Source organism: Talpa occidentalis, unplaced genomic scaffold (genome assembly GCF_014898055.3).
Source record: "Talpa occidentalis isolate TD23 unplaced genomic scaffold, MPIMG_talOcc4v2.1 talOcc4.12, whole genome shotgun sequence".
NCBI lineage: Eukaryota > Metazoa > Chordata > Mammalia > Eulipotyphla > Talpidae > Talpa > Talpa occidentalis.
The window spans coordinates 94339608-94364257 of record NW_023601212.1 but is presented as its reverse complement, the minus strand read 5'-3'; the positions used below and the strand labels follow the sequence as shown (position 1 = coordinate 94364257).

The following is a 24650-nucleotide window of genomic DNA, read 5'->3' as shown; positions in this document are numbered from 1 at the left end:
CCTGGGTGACCGAGGAGCAGCCTGCAGCCGCCCGGAGCCTGACGGGTCCTCCCCAGCGAGGGAGCCGCCCGGCCGCCCTCCCGCCCACAGCCGCCGCGTGGCCGCCGCGCCCGGGCCTGGGAAAAAGTTTCCAAACCGCGCCGCTGGGCGCTGATTGGCCGAGGCGGACGCGGACCCTTCGCGCGGCGGCCAATGGGCAGCGCCGGCCGGCGCGCGGGGCGGGGCGGGGGCGGGGCCGAGCCGGGTCGCACCGCCCCGCCGCCGCCGCCGCCGCCCGTCCTCGCCGCGCGCCCGGCCGCCCGCCCGGTAAGTGAGGAGCCGCCGCCGGCCGGGGCGCGTCCCTGTCCCGGGCCGGCGCCCGCCGCGCTCCCCGCACCCGCGTCTCGCCCTCGCCGGCGCGCGCCTCCCGCCGCCCGGGCTCTCCGCGGGGCTCGAAAGTCCCGCCTGCCTGGAGCCGGGGCCGGCTGCGCCGCCCGCGCCCGCGCCAACTTCGCTTCCCTCGCGCGCCGGCGCCCCGCGCCCGCCTCAGCCTCAGCTCCCGGCCGCTCGGCCCCGCCACCCCCGCCGCCCCCGGCTCCCTCGGGCCCCCTCCCCCTGCTGCCCCCCAGCTCTCGGGCCCCCTCCCTCCGGCTGCCCCTGAGCTCTCCCTCGGGCCCCTCCCCCGGGTGCCCCCCAGCTCTCGGGCCCCTCCCTCAGGCTGCCCCCGGCTGCCCCCCAGCTCTCGGGACCCCTCCCTCAGGCTGCCCCCGGCTGCCCCCCAGCTCTCGGGCCCCCTCCCTCTGGCTGCCCCCCAGCTCTCGGGCCCCTCCCTCAGGCTGCCCCCGGCTGCCCCCCAGCTCTCGGGCCCCCTCCCTCTGGCTGCCCCCCAGCTCTCGGGCCCCCTCCCTCAGGCTGCCCCCGGCTGCCCCCAGCTCTCGGGCCCCCTCCCTCTGGCTGCCCCCCAGCTCTCGGGCCCCTCCCTCAGGCTGCCCCCCAGCTCTCGGGCCCCTCCCTCAGGCTGCCCCCGGCTGCCCCCCAGCTCTCGGGCCCCCCCCCTCAGGCTGCCCCCGGCTGCCCCCCAGCTCTCGGGCCCCTCCCTCTGGCTGCCCCCCAGCTCTCGGGCCCCCTCCCTCAGGCTGCCCCCAGCTCTCGGGTCCCCTCCCTCAGGCTGCCCCCCAGCTCTCGGGCCCCCCCTCAGGCTGCCCCCGCCTGCCCCCCAGCTCTCGGGCCCCCTCCCTCTGGCTGCCCCCCCAGCTCTCGGGCCCCTCCCTCAGGCTGCCCCCCAGCTCTCGGGCCCCCTCCCTCAGGCTGCCCCCAGCTCTCGGGCCCCCTCCCTCAGGCTGCCCCCCAGCTCTCGGGCCCCCCACTCAGGCTGCCCCCGCCTGCCCCCCAGCTCTCGGGCCCCCTCCCTCTGGCTGCCCCCCAGCTCTCGGGCCCCCTCCCTCAGGCTGCCCCCGGCTGCCCCCAGCTCTCGGGCCCCCTCCCTCAGGCTGCCCCGGCTGCCCCCCAGCTCTCGGGCCCCCTCCCTCCAGCTGCCCCCCAGCTCTCGGGCCCCTCCCTCAGGCTGCCCCCGGCTGCCCCCCCAGCTCTCGGGTCCCCTCCCTCAGCCTGCCCCCGAACTCTCTCTCGGGCCCCCTCCCCCGGGTGCCCCCCAGCTCTCCCTCGGGCCCCCTCCCTCCGGCTGCCCCCCAGCTCTCTCGGGCCCCCTTCCTCAGGCTGCCCCCCAGCTCTCCCTCACCTTCTCGCCGGCTTCCCGGCCTCGTCTCCACCCCCGGTGCAGGCCCCCTTCAGAACCCCCTCCCTCCTCTCGGGAATGGGTTTGCCTCCTTCCCCCTCCGGAATGGGTTTGCCTCCTTCCCCCTCCGCTTCCCTGGGCGCTCTGCTGCAGGAGGGCTCGGGTTTCCCCTGACAGCACTTGGGGGAGGCAGGGGATCCAGGAGGAAAACGCTTATTCTGCAGTTTGAATGCGGTAGCTGGGCTCCCCTGCCTCTGGGGGTCATGGGAAACCCCGCCACCACCTGGGCACCACTTTTGGGGGAGCTGCATTGTCTTCTCCAGGCATCTCAGGTGCCCCCCTGAGGACCTGAGCTTCCCGAGTTCTTTGTCCCGGGTTGGTGAGGTCGGGCCTCCCCACTTCCAGCCAGGGCCTCCTTTTAAGTTCCTTTAGAAAGAAGTGGTCTTTGCAGTACGCGCTTGGTAGAGATTGGTCATTCCTATACTAATTTCGCCAGTGTATTCTAGGATCGGATGGCATTTTAGGACATGGGTAGGGTGCTTTGAAGAGTAATTGGCCGCCACCCACATGGTATTTAACCAGTTGGGATCTTCAGCCTATTCCTCTTAGTGTGTCTTTGCGTAGGGTTAGCTGAGCTGTGCCCCTTGAAGTCTCAAGAGCCTCTAATTGGTCTACTTTATCCCACGTTGTGTAATAAGCCAAGTATAACTCTTGGCTATTCTGTCGGAATGTTATTTTTGTTTCCAAAGTCTGTTCTTTTGCCTTAGAACACAGGAGCACAGAGAGATTACCGTCCTCCCGCACAAGATAACTTCTTAAGTGAATTTGCCTGATTGTAGAGTTTGTGTCTGCAGCTGGAACTATGCACCGACTGCTGTGTAGGTGCTTTTTGTCTGCTCCCAGAGGTGCTTGGCACGCAGCACCTACTTAGAGAAATGCTTGAAAAGGGAGTCAGCAGGGGAAACCACAGTTGGAAATATTCTTTCCTTGGTGATGTCTCAGTTCACTCGAATAAAATTATCCTGGGATAATAACTATTCTGTCTGTCCGAGTTTAAGCTTCTAAAATATCAAAAACAACATATGCTTACTGGTGAAAAGTAATTTTACAGTAGTGAGTTCTCATTTCACTGCTGCTTTTCATCATCCTGGTACATCCTTTCAGAGCCTTTCCTGTTCTTGTATGCAGAAGAGATCCATTTTCAACGCCATCCTTTCGTAACCTATCACGAACTTTCTTCCTTATTAGTACATGTAATTCTTCTAAACTGCTGCCCAGTTTTCCCATCAGTTCTTTGTTGACAGTTCAGTTTTTCAGGTTTTCCGCGTCGGTAAATGAGTCTACACCTTGAGCATGTGTCTTTGTATATCTAAGTGTTTGTATTGGTAGGTCATGCCAGACTTTGAAAGCATAGACTGAAGCCAGACTTGCTGAGTCTTGACTGATTTTGCCCCACTGATGTCACTTCTGCAAAATGCAAAGCCTGCGTCATAACACAGGCGCTGCCAGGGCACGTGCTGGCACTTGACCTCTTTCCCTTTCCCTTCAGCTTTTCCCTGGGTTTGGTTGCCAGGATTGGGGGTGGGTAGAAAAGGGCAGAGAGTTGATTCCTGATGGCTTGTTAGGGTGCCTTGCCCAGGACCACCTGTGCCTCTCTGCATTCAGAGGAAAGCATTGAGAGATTGCTTTTTTTTTTCTCCTAGAGTTTTGAAATCAGGTGGGTGGGTATCTCAAGTCTCTTTGTAGACTTCCTGGTAAGTTTAATTATGGGAAACACACATTTTGGTGGAAGGACTAGATCTTGCCAAGCCACTGGATCCCAGCCTGTCCTTGCTTACAGCACATACATTTGAAATGCCCATTAGCTTTGGCAGCACAGCAGCTGGGCACCATGTGTGGAGGCTGCAGGTTAGGAGACCAAATGCCTGTAGCACAGATGAAGCACATGTATGCAGTATCCGTTTTCAAGATAGTGGGTATATGGCTGTGTGACCCATGATCAGGCCTTCCCACTTACCCTTGACAGTGCCTTTGAAAAGACACTGGGTCCAGTAACAGTCCATCTGCCTGCCCGCAGTCTGTTTGCAACCCCAGGGAGTCTTTCAGTTTGAAGTCAGAGACCTTGCACTTGGGCTTGGGCTCTGCTGCTCACTTGCGCTGTGAGATGGCCAAGGCACCCCATGTTTCTGCTCCAAAGAAAGGGGGCCATTGCCTTGCCTGTCTCCCCTTCACAATTGAATGACTTAAAGAGGATACCACTGTTTGAAAAGAGGGTTTCCCTTTACCTGCAGGGGATGCATTGTTCCAAGAGCCCTGCGCCTCTCCTACCCCTTTATGACTGAAACTGTTGGTATCACCCAACTCTGATAGACTGATACATACCTATGATAATTTACAAGTTATGTACAGCAAGAGATTAACAACAGTAACTAATAATAAAATGGCGGTATAATATAATGAAAATAGTGTAGATGATAATTTAAAAGTTAGGTACAGAAGAGATTAACAACAATGATAATGCAATGGAAGAAACAATGATACACTGTAACGAGAGTTGTGACTGTCAGAATATCTTACTGTATGTAATATTTTTGTCCGCAGTCAACCAGGGGTAACTGGAACCAAGGGACAGTCAACCAGGGGTAACTGGAACCAAGGGTCGGGGGAACTAGGGAACGATTCTTAAATGCCCAGCACATAACAGACAGAAGGTGGTGACAAAATCCAGTAAGTAATGCTGGAAGAAGGGGCCCTTCACAAGTCATCTGCTTTCTGTGGCAGAAAATAATGCAGATTAGAACTTTCTGGGACATTTCCAAATGGCAAAGGAAAAAAAAAATTACATTTATTATTGCTGTTTCATGACAAATCAAGGTTTAGTTGTTCCTCTTCCCTCTTAGCCTCTAGTATGTTTTCTCTCTTTCCTAACCGTTGTTTTTAAAATGCTGGGGTTTGGGCTGAAATACCAAGCCTGTGGTTTTTGCCCTTTAGTTGAAATTCAGAAGTCAAAGGCAGTGCAGACCCTGACATCCAAACTAGGTCCTTTTGATCCACACAGTTGTAATTAGAGCCTCTCCTGCGATACATGTGCCTCCTAAAACATCTCAAATTCATTTCTTTCCTGAGGATTTTTAAGCTTTAGTGGCTGCAATAACAATGTTTGAAGAAGCCTTTCCTCTAAAACCTATCTGTCCTGAGAGTGCTGGATGAAGGTGATTAAACTCCAGAAACTGTGTCAGGTGCTGCTTACTGTGTAAGCTTGTTGGTGTGGGTGTGGGTGTTGTTAGTTTCCAGCCTGATCTCCTCTCATGCAATCCTGCCCTTGATGAGGTGCCACTTGGGTGCTGGGGGAGAAAGGTTTTCCCCATCCTGATAAGCGTCTTAGGGATTTACAGGTGTAAACTATAAACGGGTCTTCAGAGGATCTCTTCTATCTCTTCTTTTTTTTTTTTTTTTTTTAATAATCTGGTCTTTTGCCACTATCTTCTATCTCTTCTTAACCTCACGACCCTGTCCTGCTGGTGATCAGTCTCACGCTTCCCCATCTTCATCCCACAGCATTTATTGAGAGTGTTCTATGCCACACACTGATCTAGGCAATGGAGCTTAAAAAAAAAAAAAAGAAAGACATGGAAGGTCTCTAACGCTTAACAGCTGACATTCCAGTGGAAGGAGATAAAAACAAAACTCATGTAGTGTTGAAATGCGACAAAGCAGTGGTTTATATGATAGCAATGGGCTGCAGGGGTAGTAGGTGAGGTGTCCAGTAAGGTGTCTGCGGAGGCCATTTCAGCTGAGAGATGAATTGTGAGAAGGATGCCTCCTGGGCAGAGAGCTGAGGAAAAAGCATTCCCGGTAAAGGACACAGCAAGCACAAAGACCCTGAGGCAGGGCGCGTGCTTTGTGTGTTCGGGAAACTGAAAAGGCAGTGTGGTGGAGCATTAGCTAGTGGAGTGAGGAGTAGGGAGGGACCAATGACCCTGAACCTTGTACTTGACCTTTTTCTAACCAGCAGGAGTTAGTCTACATTCATCATTTCAGTTCTTGCTTTTTCACCCTGTTGTGTGCAGACTTCCTCCCATGCTCTGCGATCGAGACTGCCCTCAATAAGATCACCAGTGCCTCCATGGCCTTATGTACTCGTTACAGTTTGCATGGACTCTGGGCTCTTACGCTATAGGCAATGGTTTGGTGATCTAGCCCCTCCATGTTCATCTGTCCAGCTTCCCTCCCCTTCAACTTGCAACCCAGGCCTACCTGACTCCCTCTCGCTCCTCCCGCAAGCCTGACTGTGTCCCTTCTGTTCAGTACCTTCTTTCTCCGCCATTCATCTTCCTATCCTTTTGTATCTTCTCCTGCAGCTCATGCACCACCTCTTCCAGGAAGCCTTCCTTGACTCTTCGGTTGAGTTTGCAAGTCCTTACATCCCTTATGCACTAGTTGAAATGGTTATTATCTTGACTGTGATAGTGGCTTTTCAGCCAAATCCAGACACAATACAGCTCAGCCACATGTTCCATTCCATGGGTCAATGTCCACGCTTAGTATATTGGGCCACAGATATTTATGTTTTTGATGTATACATATGTCAAAAAAAACATCAAATTGTATAAATAAATGTGATTTATTGTGTGTCAGTATCCTGAGCACATTTCATAGCTGCGTGCCCCATATAGTTTGATGATAATTTACAGGTAAATCTCTCCCTTACCATACTGTCAAGCCCTTGAAGGGAAACAGGGATCTTGGAGACACTTGGCTTGGATTCCTAGGTCCTATAGTAGTTGCTCAGTAATCTTTTGTGGCCCAATATACTAAGCCTTGACACTGACCCATGGAATGGAACATGCGGTGAGCTGTATTGTATCTGAATTTAGCTTCAGTTTTTTGGCAATGCTTTGTCATTTAATCCAAAGTAAAGTTTGGCCGTTTTTCTCCCAGTAAAGATCAGCTATTTTGACAGATGTGGGTAATGATTTAACACCTTCTCTCTAGACACCATGCCACAACAAGAGTGATCTCTTGCCCCGTCTTCACAATGGAGGACTCAGGAAAGACTTTCAGCTCTGAGGAGGAAGAAGCTAACTACTGGAAAGATCTGGCTATGACCTACAAGCAGAGGTCAGTTCCCCCAAGTTCACCTGTTGTTTCTCCTGAACTGATGGCTCAGGTGTCCAGTGAGGGCCCATGATGTGACCAGCACCGGGAAGGGCTTGTCATAAACTTTCAGGTCAGACCAGAGCTGCACACTATTAGCACCCCACTTTACAAGTGGGGAAGTGGAGCCTCCAAAAAGGCAGATAACTTGCCCAAGGTCACACAGCTAGAATTTGAACTCCAAAGTGCTGAGCAACCTGCTGTGTTACTTCCCATTTTACTTTTTGGCTGGGTCTTATCAGTTCCCAGATGCCATATGGAAGAACTTCTCCCTATGCCTTGCAAAATATGTTGGTGTGGATTTTTTTAAATTTGAAGCCAGTGAGTATGAGTATGGTGTGTATGTGTATGTGTGTGCACATATGTGCTCAGCATTGTTTATTTCTCATGGACCCTTCATGCGGAGGCCTGATTCCAGTCCCTCCAATGTTGATGTTCTTAAAGATCAATTCAGACTTGTGTTCGAGTCCCTTGAATTTTGCAGATTGAGAAACCAGATTTGGATATTTGGGATGGGCTGGATTGTAGTGGTGTGATAAGTATTTACCGCCTGTCTAATTCCTTGTTATAAATAAGTCTGCAGCAGATACTATAAATCCACAGTATTTACTATGTACTGGTATCAAAAGATACGTGTTGAATGAATGAGTCAAGAGTGACTTGGTGAGGAAACGGCTTCGGAGATCAGGGCCAAGTTCTGTTTCTCACTCGTGTGACCTTTAGAGACAAATCACTCATCTTGTCTAAACCTTATCTTATCTGCAAGATGAGGATAATGATTGTTTCTGCCATAAAAGACAGTTGACGGGCCTCCCCTGGTGCCTCAGCGGTTGAGCGCTGGGCTGCCCGCAGCCTCTGCAGCGCCGGTTCATTCCCCAGCTGCCGGCAAGGGTCCCACCAAAAAAAAAAAAAAAAAAAAAAAGGGCAGTTGACTAGAGAGCCAGCCAAGTGTAACACTCTGTGACACGTAAGCGCTTAATAGGCCACGATCTGACATCTGGGACTTCTGCTGTAGGGCGGAGAATACACAAGAGGAACTCCGAGAATTCCAGGAGGGGAGTCGAGAATATGAAGCAGAATTGGAGACGCAGCTGCAACAAATTGAAACCAGGAATAGGGACCTCCTGTCCGAAAATAACCGCCTTCGCATGGAGCTGGAAACCATCAAGGTGAGGGGGCCGGGAAACGCACTTGGGTAAAGACAGGTTTCCAGCATGGTGTGTGTGACTGAATAGGGTCCCTGAACCCCGTTGCAACGTGGGTGGGTATGGAGGCCTCCTGACACCAACAGTTTCAGGCACCAGCCCGGTGTCGACAGCATCAGATTCTACCCAAGACCACCCTCCTTTTTAGACGAGCCCAGGTTGTGAGAGGCTCCCAATACTTCCACAGACTCAGGTGCCCGTCACAAGCCTGGATTGTTACCTGTGCTTCTGACGCCTGGCTGTAGGTCAGCGGATTGACTTGCTAGAGCGGCTCACAGGACTCAGGAAAACCTGAGTCTCCTCATGACAACACCAGCTGTATGTAACTTGGGACCAGTCAGGTAGAAGAGATGCCTGGGGTGAGGAGTGGACCAGGCATGGGGCCTCCATGCCCCCAGACGTGCCATTCTCCCCAAATCTCCACAGGCTCAGCAATCTGGAAGCTCCTGCCCTCTTGGGTTTTCGCAGAGGCTTCATTACTCTGGCATGATTGAATAAATCATTGGCTACTGGTGATGGGGCTTGCACTCCAGCCCCTCCTGTCTCCTCAGAGATCAGGGGTTGGGACTGGAAGTTCAAATCTCTCGCCACATGGTTGGTTCCCCTGGCAGCCGCCCCAGGTGCTTCCCAAAATGCCACCTCATTTATGTCACCTTTACTACTCAACCTTGGGAAATTCTAAGGGCGGGGGACTTGTGGGTGGATACCAGATAGACTTGAGAAATACATTTTGGTGCTACAAATGACCAAACGCGTATTTCTTATAAACCACAGAGTCGCAGTGACTGGGAAAGGAGCCTGCAGAGTGAGGGGCTGTTGCCCTGGCCACTCCCCCCACCCCAGGCTGTGGGGTCGATGTGGGAGTTGAGCCCTTGGTGCCCCAGGTGGGGGAAGCTCTGGGAGAAGCAAGTTTCATAGGTGTCTCCTAGCTGCTCTTGGCCTTCTAGAATAATCCCACCAGGGGTCTTCAGAGCATGGAGTATGACTACGATTGTGGTCAGTACAGGGTTGGATCCGGAGCTGCACAGTGGGACTGGTGTGTGGCTTCCAGGCCACAGGTGACTGCTGACATTTAAATATATTAAAAAATTTTCAAATGTTGTTTCTCAGTCATAATGGCCACCTTTCAAGGGCCCAGGGGCCTCTTGGGTGTGGTTATGGACCTGTTTCCATAGTTTGTGGATTGATTCCATAATTACAGAAAGTTCTTTTGGATGTTGCTGATCTAAGGCAGGCCTGGGCACTGTTGACCTTGGAGATCAGATGCTCTTTTGGGGGCTGGCCTGGGCACTGGAGGACATTGGACAGTGTCCCTGGTCCCTACGCACTAGACGCCAGTAGTGGCCCCTCCTTCAAGTTGTGACAGGGCCAATCTCTGGGGAAGCTCTGCTTTCCAGGGCAGACACGGCTTCTGTACATTGTATAGGGCTCATCAGAGGTGACCAAGTAAACCAGTGGCCTCACTGCCAGGCAGGTCGCCTGGCCAGCTTCATACACCTCAGACAGGCCGCACCCACCCCACCCTGATATTCTGCTCTCAGTCAGGGCCAGGCCCCGTCACGTCTGTGTGCCTGTGTGTATTTGTTTTTCTTTTAAATCTCCCATGTACGTTTGATGACCTGCTGGGAGAAAGAGCTGAGGCCCAGCAGTGTGTGCTCGGGGCTGGGGGAGACGGGTGGTAGAAGGAGACATGCTGGGAAGCTTCGAGGATGAGACCAGCTGAATGCTGTAGAGCTGTTAGGGGAGGGTGCCTGGCTCCTGAAGCACTGACCTGAGAAAGAAAGATGTGGGGTGAGACAGGCTCATCAGGAGTGGGACTGTACCTGAGCTCGTGTGCCAAGGTGAAGCATATCTTGTTTGTGTGTGTACAGGGGTTGATGAGAAGGACACAGACACAGGCAAGAGTGAGCATTAAGTGGACTTTGGGAATCCTGTCTTTGCTTATACGTGGAGAAAAGCGAGGCCCAAGTAGATGGAGGGAAGGGAGTGGCAGAGGGCTGGTGCCAACGGCCTTGGAAGCTGAGGGGTGGCGCCAAAGCTTTTATGTTGCAGGCCAGCACGCCCAGGCTCGCTGCCTTCTGAGTGTGGTCTTGAGTGTTTTAGCAGAAAGTTTTCAAGTGCATAGCAAGGTTGAAAGAATCTTCTGGTGAAGTCCTGTCTATCCACCAGGAGGCTCTACCCATCTGCTGTGCTTGCTTTTTGTTAGATATTTGTCCGTCTGTCAGTCTGCCTTTCTGCTGCATTCAAAGTCAATCACAGACACCTGTACACTTGCCTGTGCATGCTCAGTGTGCTCAGCGCTCACCAGAGTCGGGGCTTTTGCTGTGCCTTTTGAAGGAAAATACAGCTCTTCAGTGTTTTTCAAATGTTCAACATCAACCTTCAAAGTCGTGAATCGGTAAAAATCTGCATTTCTGCCTTCTCTGGAGAAGTAGGAGAGGTGGCCACACAGGCCGTCGTCCACACCAGCAAAAGCCGAGTAGTGGCTGCTGACCTAGAACCAGCTTTTTGCGGGTCATCCCGGTCCCCAAGGTGTCCCCTCCCCGGTATCTCTGACACTGGGGGACATGTCACTGGCTGCTTTTCCCCACCCCTGCCCCACCCCACTCAGCTGCCAACAGGTGCCTCAGCACCACTGCAGTCCTTAAGTCAAGGGGAACTCAGGATGGAAAGGGGGTGCAGGAGGATGAGTGTGGGGGAGAGGAGGCGGCCTCGGGGGTGCTGAATGGACATGGTGCAACTGCCAAGTAGCTCAGGGACGGCACCCCTGAGCCCACGGAAGACCCCTTGGTTACAGCCGCTTGACGGAGGTACAGGGCTTAGAGCGCCACGCAGGGGCAGAAGAGACTTGGGGTAAGGAAAACCCTCATGTTTGTCGGCCTCCTGGAGAAATGCCTTAGTTGGGCCCTTCTTGACAACAGGCGCATTCATCACAAGTTGAACAGAAAGGCCTGTGGGCCCCACACAGAGCGCCTATTGTGGCTTCCCCCGGCTGACAGCTCATTATAACGAGCCCCGCACGCAACGTCACGTCCCAGCAGCAGCTTTCAAGTCTGCGTGTGTGGAGGTGATCGTTTGAACCTTCACACCCGGGAAGAACCTGTTGCCACATCCTCTGGGAACCCATGTTTGAATGTCAGTTAATGACCCAGGACCTGTGCCCTCCTGTTTCATGTGGAGACGCACCCTAGTGAGGGGGGTGGGACAGGAGAGCCCTGCCCGCCCCACGGCCTGGGGGCGCAAGGGCTGCCCCTGCTCACCCCTGGAAGCAGGGCCTCCGGGACCCAGCAGCCCCGCCCCAACCCACCCCTACCGTGCTCACCCCGACGGCCTGTGGCTTCCGGGGTGGCTGTCCTTTTCGGCGCCCGCCAACGCACATGATGTCATCTCCCTGGTGCAACCAGACTGTTTCTAGCAACGCTTTTGTTTACTCCACTGAGTAAAGGAGGGGAATGTGCCTTTTTTTTTTTTTTTTTAAACTTTCTAGTTACATTCAGACCTTTCCTGTGGGAAGTGTTTTTTTTTTTTCACAAGTGTAGGATCCAGGAAGGGTGTTTGCTGGAGGAACAGAATTTGAAAGAGGAACTAGAGCAACATTGTGTGCACACGTGTGTGTGTGAGTGTGTATGTGCGCGTGTGGCCTCTGAGCAAGTGATGAGGACTGCGGGTGTGTGGAGTGTGAGTGCAGTTGGGCTGGACGGCTTCTCGGTCTGGCGTTGCGTTAGGAGCATCGGCCCGGTTGGCCTGGATTCATCTTGACTCAGTGGACTCTGCTGAGCTCTGGGAGTGGCCACCGGGGCGGCTGCTGCAGTTGGGCCACAGCGGGTGTCAGGAGCCTGCTTTGCCTTTGGTCTTTGCCTTTGGGAAGCAGAGCCAGATCACGCCAAGCTTTCTTTTTGCAATTAATAACAGGCTTCTTTTTTTCTCCGTTTCTTTGTTCCCTCCTTCCTTCCTTTCCCCAGAGGTCCAGAAGTCCCCCCTAAGTGCCCCCCACTGCAGGGTTGCTTCCTGGGCCACAGACTCAGAACTGTTGTCATCTTGGTACATGAGGCCCTGCTCCTGGGAGTCAGATGCCACTAGCGTCTGATTCCCTATGTTCTCGTCCTCCAGGGACGGCACCTGACCTGGGCCCAGGTTGCTCTGTTGGATGAGGCTTGGGGAGGTTTCCATAGCTTTCTGGGGCTGTGCATACCTTGAGTGAAATGACTTCTTTGCAGGTGGTTGGGGGCTTCTTGAACATCCAGAGGCTGCTGGTTGGGGAGAGGACAGGATGCAGGAGGCGCTCAGCTCAGACCAATTTGAGGCACATCTGTGAGAGCTGGTCCTGTGGACTGAGCTCAGGCCTGGTCGTGGCTGTGGGGAGGAGCCCTGCAGCCTCCCCAGTGGGTGAGATGGGAGACCCTCTAGTTAGGGAGAGAGAACTTCTCTGATGATGAGGGTGCAGGCGGGGCGTGGGGCGGCAAGAATGGTCACGGCAACAGGAGGCCTTGGAGCCAGGAAGGACCTGAGTGTTTAAGGAGCTGGAGTGGAGGCAAGACTCAGTGCTGACCACGAGTCGTCAGTCCTTCACTCATGGATTTTGTCTTCCAGGAGAAGTTTGAGACGCAGCATTCGGAAGGCTACCGACAGATCTCCGCCCTGGAGGACGACCTTGCCCAGACAAAAGCCATTAAAGACCAGCTGCAGAAGTACATCCGAGAGCTGGAGCAAGCCAATGATGACCTGGAACGAGCCAAGCGGTAAGCTGGGAAGGAGGAGGTGGGTCTTGGAGCCTCTGGTCTCCGCTCTTTGCCCCCAGCAGCTGGGGACCAGCCCTCTGTTGAGTGTGGAGAACTCAGCAGCGAGCACCCAGGCCAGGGTCCTGGTGGAGACTGCTGGTTCAGAGGAAGGAAGTGCCACTTGTTCGCAGCTGTGAGCAAAAGTCAGGATGCTGGGGGCGGGTGATAGAGGTGTTCATCCCGTCCTTGGTGGGGTATGTCATGGCAAGACTGCCCAGAGGAAATGCCTTGGGCTAAGATGGAGGGATGTGTCGACACGATCCAGAAGAGTGAGAGCGTCTGGGCAGAGGACAGGAAGTCCTGTGTCCAGCCAGCGGTATTTCCTGACCAGGTGTTCCGTGCTTATTGTATAGTTTCCCTGAGCCAGACCTGTGCTTTAAAGAAAACCCTTACAAATTTTTTTGGATATAAATTACACACAGTGACCTGCTTAGGGCTTACGTGTGCGGCTCCTTGCCTTGCCTCCTCCCCACCCCTCTTCTTTGCATTACCAGATAGTCACAGTTTAGTTAATGTTGTCCATTTAGAGCAAACGCAACCCACCTCGCAACCTCACAGTTTCCTTTATCCTTGAACTTGATGTTACCCTTGTCATAGCCCTTACGTCTTCGGCGGCTGCGGATTGTCACAATACATTGTTTGAGTTTTTGCTTTAAAAGGCCAAGTATATTTAGAGAAATCAAGAGGGTGAAAAGATAGCCTTTGGTATTTTCCATTCCTGATGCTCTTCTTTCCTTCCTGAAGATCCGACTTTGCCTCCACTATCATTTCCCTTCAGCTTGAAGAACGTCCGTTAAGATTTCTTGGCGTTGCACGTCTGCTGCTGTTGAATTCTTCTAGTTTTGGTTTATTTGAAAATGTTTTTATTTTGCCTTCATTCCTTTTTAAGTGAATTTTGATTTAGTAAGCACTGGTGTATAAGTTGCAGGAGTACAATATTGTAATTCAACCTCCGTCTACACTGCAGCACCATCACTACCAAACAAAAGTCTCCTTTTCCCTCCATTGCCACACACCGGACTCCCTTTGCCCATTTCACCAGCTCCCTTCCCCTCCGTAACCACCAGATGATTTCTCTAGTTTTTGTTTTGTTTGTTCATTCGTTTAGTTTTTTTACATTACAGTATGGAGGAAATCCTGCAGTCAGTCTCTTGCTCTCTCTCTCTCTCTCTCTCTCTCTCTCTCTCTCTCTCTCTCTCTCTCTCTCTCTTTCTCTCTCTTTTCTTTCTTTCTCTCCCTCCTTCTCCCCCCAACTTAGGTCAGCACCCTCAAGGTCATTCACATTGCCCCAGATGACAAGCGTTCATCTTTCTTTATGACTGAGTACATGCCATTGTACTCATGCACCACGTCTTTGCCTGCCTTCTTGGCATCCTCCCTGGATGGCGAGTTCTGTCTTGACAGGTCTTCCATTTGCCTTCAGCTCTGAAGCGGTTGCCCCTTGTCTCCTCGGGTCAGGCGGTAGTGCTCTGTGGACTAGTCACTCTCCGGTATGGTCTGTTGTCTTTCTTCATGTTGCTCCTTGGCCGTTGATTTGCACACCTGGATTTTGTATTTATGCACCTGGATAGGGGTTTGCTGGGCTTCGTTCATCTGTATATTTGTCTTTTGCCAAATTTAACTTTGGTCATTATTTGCTCAAACATCTTTCCTCTCCTGTTCTCTCCCAGGTTACCAGTGACATACATTAGTCCTTGTGATAGGTCATGCAGGTCCCTGAGGCACTGTTTTTTTTTTTTTTTCCCTGTTGTTGCCTCAAATTGGATAATTTCTATTGATAGTTTCAAGCTCAGTGACCCCCGCCACCCCCCTTTCTCCAGTCTGCTAAGTCAGTTCCAATGTTTTATTCTAGATGTCATATTTTGCTGTATTAAAAAAAAAAAAAAAAACAATTTCTCCTTTGGAGATTTTTTTTTTTCCCCACATCCTGACCATAGGTAAAGTAGTTATTTTAAAAAGCCCTTTTCTGCTGATTCCATTTTCTGGGCTGTCTCAGGTTGATTTTGCCTTTTCTCTTGAGTTTGGGTCACTTCTTCCTTGCTCTGCAAGTGTCTAATAATTTTGGATTGTATTCTGGAAAGTGTGAATGATGTCACATTGTTGCTTTTGTTTGTTTACTAAGCTGAACTCACTCTAAACTGTCTCTTGATGGGCAGTAGCTGAAGATGACTCCATTCATTTCGTCTTCATTGGGCTGCATCAAGTCTCTCACGCACACACATGGTTTAGGGGTCAGCTAGAGAGGTGGGGAGGGGTTATATCAGAATCTGGGACTCTCCTGTGGTAGTGAATTTCTATCACTGGAGCTGTAATAAAAAGCTTATAGAGATGCAAAATTCACTCCATACTGCTCCCTTCATCCAAGTGTTGGCTCCCTTCTAGTTTTTGCCAGACCTTCAGGTAATTGTCTTTTATGTTTTACCCAGAGCTTATAGGAGTTTTGGTCTGATGCAAGCTGCTTTAAGCATGGCCAGAAGTGGACTCTCCTTTCTTGTCATTTTGTAAGAGCTCTTTGTAATATTTTTGCTACAGTCTTTGTCTTTTGTCCTGTGTTGAAAATAGCTTTTAAAGAATGCCTGTTGTCTATTGACTTTGTGGTATTATTTTTCTTACAAACATTTTTCATTTTTAGGTCATCAGCTATGTCTCCTTCCGTACCTTCTAGGGCTCCATACTTCTTTAGGGAAATGACCATCCTTTGATGGCAGAGATTTTCATACATTTTTTTTGCAAGTTTGAAGATTTATTTATTTATGCATACAAGAACTGGGATACAGGCCAGAGGTGTGGCAGGGGTAGGAGGATTCACCAGAGACAGAGTGGGGAACAGAACAGGCAGACTGACTGAAATACACTGCTGAAGGGAGCAGTGGGCAAGTCAGGAGAGGTCTGCCACGCCATGTGGGTAGCTCCCTGGCCTGGGGATCAAACACATGCTGCAGTGGCTGCAAATATCTTCATAGGTTGTGTCTTAACCCCTTGTGCTACCAGCGAGGTCCTGCAAGTTATTTTTTTATTGCTTCATTGTCTTACACATAATGCATTTAATCTACCTGGAATTAATTTTTGTATCTAGTATGAAGTATGGCTTCCAATTTGACTTTCATTGGGTCAGTATAACCCATTGATGTCAGCACTATTTATTAAGCACTCCATCTTTTCTAATAGTGAAATGAGCTAAACTCTGTCATATGTTAACCATTCTTATGTCATGGGATATAATTCTAGATTCTTTGTTTGGTGCAGCGAAATACTATACCAGTACCATAATAACTTGATTACTGTGGCTTTATAGTATGTTCTGATTTCTGGCTGGCCACTGACTTGTCAATATATCATTGATCTGTGCAAGTCACATGGCCCAGCCCTGTTAAGGGTGGGAGATGGAGTCTGCAGCAAGGCTGTGGATGCCGGGAGGGAGAAGACTTGTACTGCAAAGAAGTAGTACATTCATGTAGTTCAAAAATAATATACAAAGGGGTAGGGCTTCTTATGTAAATCAAGCAAGTAGAAATTTATGTAAAGCCCTTCTTTCCCCCCCCCCCACAAAAGTGCATTCTGTACACACCATTGTACTTTCACTTTTTCACGTAACAATAGATCTTGGATATCTCCCTGTGTGAATACACAGAGCATCCTTTGTTCTTTTTCCCCCAATGCAAATATGGTGTGGTTAGTATTGTATGAAGCTGTAATTATTTATCTAATCTCCTCTGGATGTATTTGTTGCATCTCCATTCTTTTGCAGTGCTAAGCATGGCTGTGATGGATGTGAGAGCATTGCTCACATAGATGTATATTTACAGAACAAATTCCCAGAAGCCAGGTCAAAGGATCTATGCATATGTGATGTTGATAGTTCTTGCTCCATTGTTCTTTGCGTAGAAACATTTCCAACAAATATGTAAGTCACTGTTTTCCAGATGACTTCAAAGTTCCCAAACTTTGGATTTCTGCCTGTGAGTAGGTGCATTTCTGAGTTATGAGTAACTTTGAGTTTTTTAATATAATGGATTTAATAAACGAGTGCATTGGTCCTCGTTTGCTGGGGAAAGACTGGAGTTGCCCAAGGGCACTTAGCTGGTCTCTCAGGGAGAGCCAGGTGCTGACTCTTGGGTTGCACCCCAAACCTGCTAACCACTGAGAAATGCAGTTAGCAGCTGCTCAAGGTCTTCTTGAGACATATGCACAGTCAGGAATGAAAACTGCTGACACTTACCTGTTGTGTGTTTGGGTATTACTCCCTCCTCCTCCCCGCACCCGCTTCTGCCTTTTGAAGGTCCTTTTACTGCTACCTTGCTCTACACATGAGTAAACTTGGCAAGCTCCCTTCTCTGTGCCTGAGTTAAACAGATTTCTTTATTACAGCACTTCTCAGTGCCTTCCAGGGAGATGTCTCCACTGTTCCCAAGAAGTAGTGGCTTAACAGGGCACTGGGGCTGAGACTTAGCATGCTGAACTTTGAAAAGTGCTTATGATAACTGAGCGATTAAAGGTGTGGTCTCTTCTACCTGCTTAAAATGCATGCTACTGCACTATGTGTGCATTTAGTTGGATAGCCTAGGAGTCTCCTGGAGAACAAGGTGCGTGCAGCTCTTGGCAGTAGACATGGTCTAATAAGACTCACTGCCAAGTGCCCTGTGGGCACCATCTCCTTTAATCCTTAGGATGGCCTCATGTTCCTCCTGAGCTGAGAAAGTCCCAGTCTACAGGTGGAGCACTGGGTCTTGGCAGGTTAAGGGGCTGCTCAGGCCCATGTGGGGCTCATGCCCTGTGTTCCCCCACTTCCTCTCCCAGGTCTTTGGGCACCAGGCTGACAGCTCTGCTTGCCTCTTACCCAGGGCCACAATCATGTCTTTGGAAGACTTCGAGCAGCGCTTGAATCAAGCCATTGAGAGAAACGCCTTCTTGGAGAGTGAGCTGGACGAGAAGGAGAACCTCCTAGAATCGGTTCAGCGGCTGAAGGATGAAGCCAGAGGTCAGGAGGCCTTGCTGTGTTCTGTGTGTCCCACCAGCACCGTCCTCTCTCCCACTGGGAACGTCCTGTCCCGCAGCTGGCCCAGCACTTCCTCTGCTGGAGATCTGCACAGGGACTGTGTGTTAAGAGGGCGGGGTCCACACCCAGCAGGCCCCGGCCCTCGTCCCTGCCCTGGGTGGAAAATGATCACATCGAGCCTGTCAAACCCCTTGTGCCTGTTTTAACCCCAAGCCAGCTTTTTGCTCAGAAAGAACACAAGCATTTCGTAGAGAGGAAATCGCTGTTGATGGAATTGCTAGTGAGCCCGTGATAGTGGTGAATTAGTGCTCTGAGAAATACCTTTTTAACTTGTGTTTTTACACTCCAGCTACACCCCAGAATTATCAGACTTCACAGATAAAACACTTTCTAAAATGGTGACATACTATTGTATGTTTCAGGTATACAGTGTAATGATTCGATAACTGTTATAGCAAAGGGATCACCCCAGTCTCTAGTTAACATCCATCCCCCACTTAGCTGCACCTTTTTTTTCTTCTGATGAGAACTTTTAGGATCTTTCTTAGCAACAGGAGATTGATTTTTTTTTTTTAGGTCCCAATTAATTGTGTATAAAATGAATTGGTTTCTGAGGTGTAGCCAGCAGAAATGGGATTAAAAAGAAAGAAACTTTTGTTTCTGATTGTGCATCAGTATTGGAGTGGTTACATGAATCTCATGGACTCATGGAATTTGAAACTTTCCTTAAGGTGAACAAGTATAGATGTGCGTTGTGTCAGTCACAGGAAAGTGGTTAAACCCACCATTGAAGCAGGAGATCAGTCCCAGTAGACGTGTTTCCACTTGTGCTTAATGACAATTAGGTACGTGCTTGGTGAAGCGAGACAGACACAAACTGCACACATGAGAGTGGGTACATGTGAGGAAGGGCATTTGGGGTGTCAGGAGAGTCTGTTTTCACTCAGGATTCTGCCCATCTGCTGTGTGGGCATATTTTTTTAAACAAAAGTGTGACTGTGTCACTTATGATAGTTTAAACATTTCCTGGAACTTTTTGCTTATTACTGAAAAGAGGAATAGGGTCCTTTTTCTGGCCTTCCAGACAGTCCAGTGGGCAGGTCCCACGGGTTCCCCTTCCTTCAGGGTTTATGTGGAACTTTCAGCTGGTAGTGCTTCCCCCACCCACGTCTGTGTTAGCCCCCACTGCACCCCCACCCCATTACTCAAAGCAGGCCTTCACGTGAACCCTTGCCTGGCCAGACTTGCGGCAGGAGCTGGCTGTGCAGCAGAAGCAGGACAAGCCCAGGACCCCCAAGCCCGGCCCAGCGGAGGCTGAAAGGATAGACACGGCTGTGCAGGCCACGGGCTCCGTGCCGTCCACTCCCACGGCTCATCGAGGCCCCGGCTCCAGCGTCAGCACACCGGCCACCTTCAGGCGAGGTGAGGGGAGCGGGGATCGGGGAGATTTGCTTCGCGTCACAGCAGGACGCAAAACAGGGTGCTGATGGGGCAGGGCAGCTCTTCCTCCCTGGATATGGGCTAAGGGACCAGGCGTGGGTGGCAGTGCTGTGAGGATATCCTGACGTTCGGCAAGCGCCGGTCTCGTCCATCAGCGGGGCAGGTACCTGCCTGCCTTGTGTCTTGGGCCTGTGGTCAGAATAGAGTTTTCGTTTCTACACGGCTTGGTTAGACACCTGGTAGCACACACCTCGGATTCAGCAGGTCTGGGCAGGACCAAGGTCCCTCGTCTAACAAGGGCCCAGGCGATCCTGGAGTCACCGGGAGGAACGAGGCTCGGCGAGAGCCGCTCAGCTTCGCCCGCTCAGACACTGCTCTTGTAGACTAATCTGCGATTCCTAGCATCTCCAGAAATTATTTTGATTTTTTTTTAAAGATTTATTTATTTATGCATACAAGAGCTGGGGTACAAGCCAGAGATGTGGGGGGGGGGGTGTTGAGAGGACTCACCAGACACAGAGCAGGGAACAGAACAGGCAGACTGACTGAAACACAGTGCTGAGGGGAGCAGCGGGCGACACAGGAGAGGTCTGCGGTGCCATGTGGGTTGCTCCCAGGCTGGCTGGGGAACAAACTCATGCTGCAGAGGTTGCAGATTGCTTCATAGTGCGGTGCTTAACCCCTTGCGCCAACAGGGAGGCCCTGTTTTGATTTTTAAACAAAATGTTTAAACCAAATTGTTTTGCTTTTTTTTAAAAAGAACAACCTGTCAAGAAAAATAATGCAGTAGTAAGCCCGCAAAAAGTGGGTCATCAGATGGACTCTTGTGTTGTACAGCAACTGTTGAATGACATAGGGCAGCTTCTAGAAGCAAAGGGAAGCTGTCAGGTGCTCCCACCCACCCCTGTCCTGCCTTCAGTGATGTTAGTGCACTCCTTTGGCTGTGGGCCAGTGTCACATGTGCTTCCCTTTGCACACTCAGGTCTGGAGGACTCTGCGGGCGGGACCCCCCTCACCCCTGCAGCACGGATATCGGCCCTCAACATCGTGGGAGACCTCCTGCGAAAAGTCGGGGTAAGGCGGCGCCTCCCTGGGGCTTCCTGCCATCCTTCAGAGGCTGAGGGTGTGGACCGCACCAGTACCTTCCCCCAAGCTGGGACTTGTGGGGTTCTCGGTGTGGCTTTGAAGGGTCCTCAGGATTGTCAGGAGGCCCAGTGATTAATAGACACCCCAATCTCTGAGCCCAAGTCATTCCAGTGATCCCTGGGCATATCCTTTCCTGGTCGATTTTCCTTTGCTTTTTGGGGATTTCGATGTTGTCTTTGGTCTTGAGAGACATTTGAAAATTGCCTTCTCTTTTAATCCTCAGGGAGTTCAAGAGCGAAATCTTGAACTCCTAGGGCAAAGAACTTGACCATACAGGCTTTACATTAATTACAGGGAAGCGTTCTTGCCTGCTTAAGAAATAACATAGGTATTCTTTGTAACTCGTTGCTTTCATTTTTTAAATTGATGCTGGGAACACATAATTTAAATCCTGCCAGCCTGCCACTGCCTGGATCCAGACATTCAGAGCTGCGACGTCACAGAAACTCACTTCTGATTTTTTTTTTAAAAGATTTATTTATTTATGCGTACAAGAGCTGGGGTGCAGGCCAGTGATGCAGGGGTAAAGGGGGTGAGAGGATTCACCAGAGACAGTGGGGAGCAGAACAGGCAGATCTACTGAAATACAGTGCTGAGGGGAGCAGCAGGCAAGACAGGAGAGGTCTGCTGTGCCCTGTGGGTAGCTCCCTGGTCAGGATCGAACTAGTGCTGCAGTGGCTGCATCTTAACCCCTTGTGCCACCAGGGAGGCCCCACCTCCCATTTCTTATGTTTTGGCTTTAGGCTTTGGGTTGTCTGGTTTTCTGTGAAGTGAACAGAGTCTGTTTTAAAGGTCAGCACGGTCAGAGGAGAGAGAAGCCTGGGGTTCTGCAGTGCCCTTGGGCTTCTGCAGGGACGGGTGACCTCAAGGCAAAGTCACTGTCCCAGCCCCACAGCCCGCACCCTTGCTTGAGCATGAGCGAAAGATTCCAAAAGTGCATGTGACATCCAGACCTGGGTAATACTCAGGGGGGCTCTAAATTCCTCAGGCCCACAGCTCTCAGACTTGGACATGCACCGGACTCCTCTGGGCCCCCTTAGAATTCTGACGCCTGGCAGTCTGGGAACCACTGCTTCTGATCGCTGAGTAGCGGCGCCTGTGAGCGCAGACATCTTGTCTTCACTTGAGAGATGAAAGCCTCTTTCTCTCCAGGCGCTGGAGTCCAAACTCGCATCTTGCCGCAACTTCGTCTACGATCAGTCCCCAAACCGAACGAGTGGCCCGGCCTCCGGGCGAGGGGGCAAGAGCAGAGATGGTGGCGACCGGCGGTCAGGCAGCACCAGTGTGCCTCTGGGCGACAAAGGGTCAGTATCTTTTGCTCTTCCACCTGGGCCTCGAGAAAACCCATCGTTACCTGCTGGATAGGTGGGAGCCTCGAGCCCCCACCAGCAGCTGTTGCTTAAAAGTTGGGGGATTGTCCGCAAACCTCCTCCACCCCCCACCCGTGGTCCCGAGTCAGGCAGGTGGCGGCTTCTGTTGTGAGCACGTGGCCAAGGAGACGGTCATTTTTATTTGATTGTCCAGCCCGGCTCCTGGTCGTGCTGTGAGGATATCCTGTCTGAACACTGCTCTGCTTCCCTTGGAAGAGGGGGAAAAAAATTGGCCACCTTCAGGAAACTGGCTCTAAATTCCAGCCAGACTAGATTCCTCCAACCCACCACCGAATGAAAAACACAGACCTGGCCTCTCACAGCCCCGATTATTTTCTTGCCAGAGGAACCTCAGGGCGGCTCCCAGATGCAGGAATTTTCTGAGAAGTGCCGCCATCTCGCTGGTCCCCAAGCTGCATAAACTCAGTGGGTCTGTGGATCAGGCAGACAGAGGATGGGAAGCGAAGAATCATTTTCTGTGGCCTGCACATAACTTCTGGACCTTTGGAAGTGGATATTTCTCGAGGGTCTTCTGAGGCTGGGCTGTGTGTGTGGCCTGGGCGGGTGGGGGTGCTAGAAAGCCAGTGTCATTTTCTTCGTTTCACAGGAGAGAAAATTGAGACCCAGCTCCCGACCCCTGATTCCACTCCTGTGACTTTGTGGGCCCCGAGGCGAGGCTAGCCGTGTGTCCCAGCTGTAATGTCCGCTTAACTTGGTTTGCTCTGTCTGAAGGTTGGGGAGACGCCTGGAATTTGGGAAGCCGCCTTCAAATCCTTCTTCGCCTTCGCTGCCGTCAGCTCAGGGTGTAGTCAGGATGTTGCTTTAGGAAATCGCCGAAGCCTCGGCGTCTGTGTGGGACTCGCTGCCTTTCTTCCTTTCTTGAAGCTAGGGTTTGGCGGTTGGGATTTTTTTTTTCTTTTTTTTTAAGTTAGTTTGAGAATTATGAGCAAGCAGACACCCTTGCCGGTGACCGAGGCCCCTTCCTGTCCCCGCCATGGTTGTCCCTGTGAAATGTCTCCCTATCCCAGGCTTCCTTATTGGTGTGTTGCAAATAAATTGGGACAAGCTGGCCCCCTGGCAGGGCTGTAAGGTGGATGCCGAGGCCGCGCCATTATTTTGAACTCACCCATGGGACTTGAATGTTGTTCTGAATTCGGGAGATGCCTCAGAAGTGGCTTGTGAGCCTAACCCCACCCCCATTCAGCTGGAGGTGCCTTCCAGAACAAAACCTTCCGGTGCCCTGTTGCCCAGCTGTGATGGAGCAAAGAATAGGATGGGCAAGTGCCTTCTTTTTCTACTATGGTGTAGTCAGCCTGTGAGATTTTATCTGCCTCACTCAGGCCTTTAAAGCTGCTTCAGGGTAAATGTCATGTGGACCAAGGTGTGGGAAAATCTGTGTCCTTAGATCAATCCCACTTTAAGCTGTCCTGACACCCCCCCTCCTCACCTGGACGACCTCTAGTTCATGACTCGAGGTAATGGGGGTGGCATGGCCTTGGTGTTGCCACCCCCAAGAACAGGACTTCACTTAAAGCCATAGTGAAATCATTGGGGTGCCCTTCAAATCAGATAAAAGCACCGGGTTGGAAGCTTCCTTGTCAAAGAAGAGACGGATCCAGGACCCAGGGCTCCCAGTGCCCCCAGCTGTGGCTCACTTCTGGAGTAGAGCACCTGCTGAGTCAGGAGCAGGCCTGCCGCCCCCCTCGGGCCACTGAGCTACTTTTCTGAAAAAACAGCAAAAATACCCTTGAGATGAAAACAGAACTTCTCAGAGGCAACTGAGAGATTCGGCAAAGTCAAACTTCAGGATCCAGGTCTTTGCCTAGAAACATCCTAACCTGTATCCATAAAAGATGTACTTTTATTTTTTTAAAAGAATAATAAAATCAGGAGAAACGAACGTCTAGCTTGTCTGTCGATGGTCAATAACTGCTTTAACGTGGGTTGATGTTTCTGTATTTGCTCCTGTGAGAACCTTTTTTGTTTCCTAACTAAGTAACTGAATTTGAAGAAAACCTGCGTCCAAAAAATTCGCATCCAAGTCAGCTTCCTAGGGCTGTGTCTGGGAGGCCTGTGTTGTCACTCAGGTGAGTCTGCAAAGTTTCCCTGTTTCCTCTCCAACCTCTTTTTTTTTTTTAAAGATTTATTTATTTTTATACAAGAATTGGGGTACAGACCAGAGATGCGGGGGGTGAGAGGATTCACCAGAGACAGAGCAGGTAACAGAACAGGCAAATGGACTGAAGTACACTGCTGAGGGGAGCAGCGGGTGAGACAGGAGAGGTCTAGGTCTGTCCCGCCATATGGGTTTCTCCCTGGCCGGCCGGGTGTCGAACTCATGCTGCAGTGGCTACGGATTGCTTCATAGGTTGCGTCTTAACCCCTGCGCCACCAGGGAGGCCCCCTCTCAAACCTCTTTTGCCCCGTGGGGTCACTGTGGTCAGTTTGTGTTGACTAAACCTCTGCGTGGAATTGCTGTCCACTCACGCAGGAGAGGAAAGGGCCTCTCTGGGCAGCCCTCATGCTAAGGATGGGCTTTACGCACACGTGACAGAGACCCGGGAGCCCACAGCGCTGGAAATACTTGCTCTCTGGTCTTTACAGGAAATGATTGGTGCCCCCCGCCGGGCAGAGTCTTGTGTTTTTTTATTATTATTATTTATTTTTTAATTTTTTTAGACTTTTTTTTTTTTTTTCCCCAAAAGATTTATTTATTTATTTATACAAGCACTGGGTACAGTCAGAAGCGCAGGAGGGTGAGAGAATTCACCAGAGCGGGGAAGCAGAGCAGGCAGAAGGACCGAAGTACACTGCTGAGGGGAGCAGCGGGCGGCAGGAGAGGTC

The 24650-nt window shown here is 51.3% G+C and overlaps 1 protein-coding gene across 3 annotated transcripts; it reads left to right on the top strand.

Moving 5' to 3' along the window:
- The first annotated feature begins 274 nt into the window (after positions 1–274).
- NDE1 (nudE neurodevelopment protein 1) lies at positions 275–24425 on the top strand. Of its 3 annotated transcripts, none has more exons than XM_037507554.2 (9): positions 275–306; positions 6710–6835; positions 7887–8040; positions 12667–12815; positions 17696–17832; positions 19093–19272; positions 20273–20364; positions 21589–21740; positions 22539–24425. In XM_037507554.2, exons 2-9 carry the CDS (start codon positions 6753–6755, stop codon positions 22630–22632), a joined length of 1041 nt encoding a protein of 346 aa, XP_037363451.1. In that variant the 5' UTR covers positions 275–306; positions 6710–6752; the 3' UTR covers positions 22633–24425. The 3 variants fall into 3 exon arrangements, with proteins under 3 accessions (XP_037363451.1, XP_037363453.1, XP_037363452.1); XM_037507556.2 differs by having other exon boundaries at positions 22414–22581; XM_037507555.2 differs by lacking the exon at positions 22539–24425 and adding an exon at positions 22151–22407.
- The last annotated feature ends 225 nt before the right edge of the window (positions 24426–24650 follow it).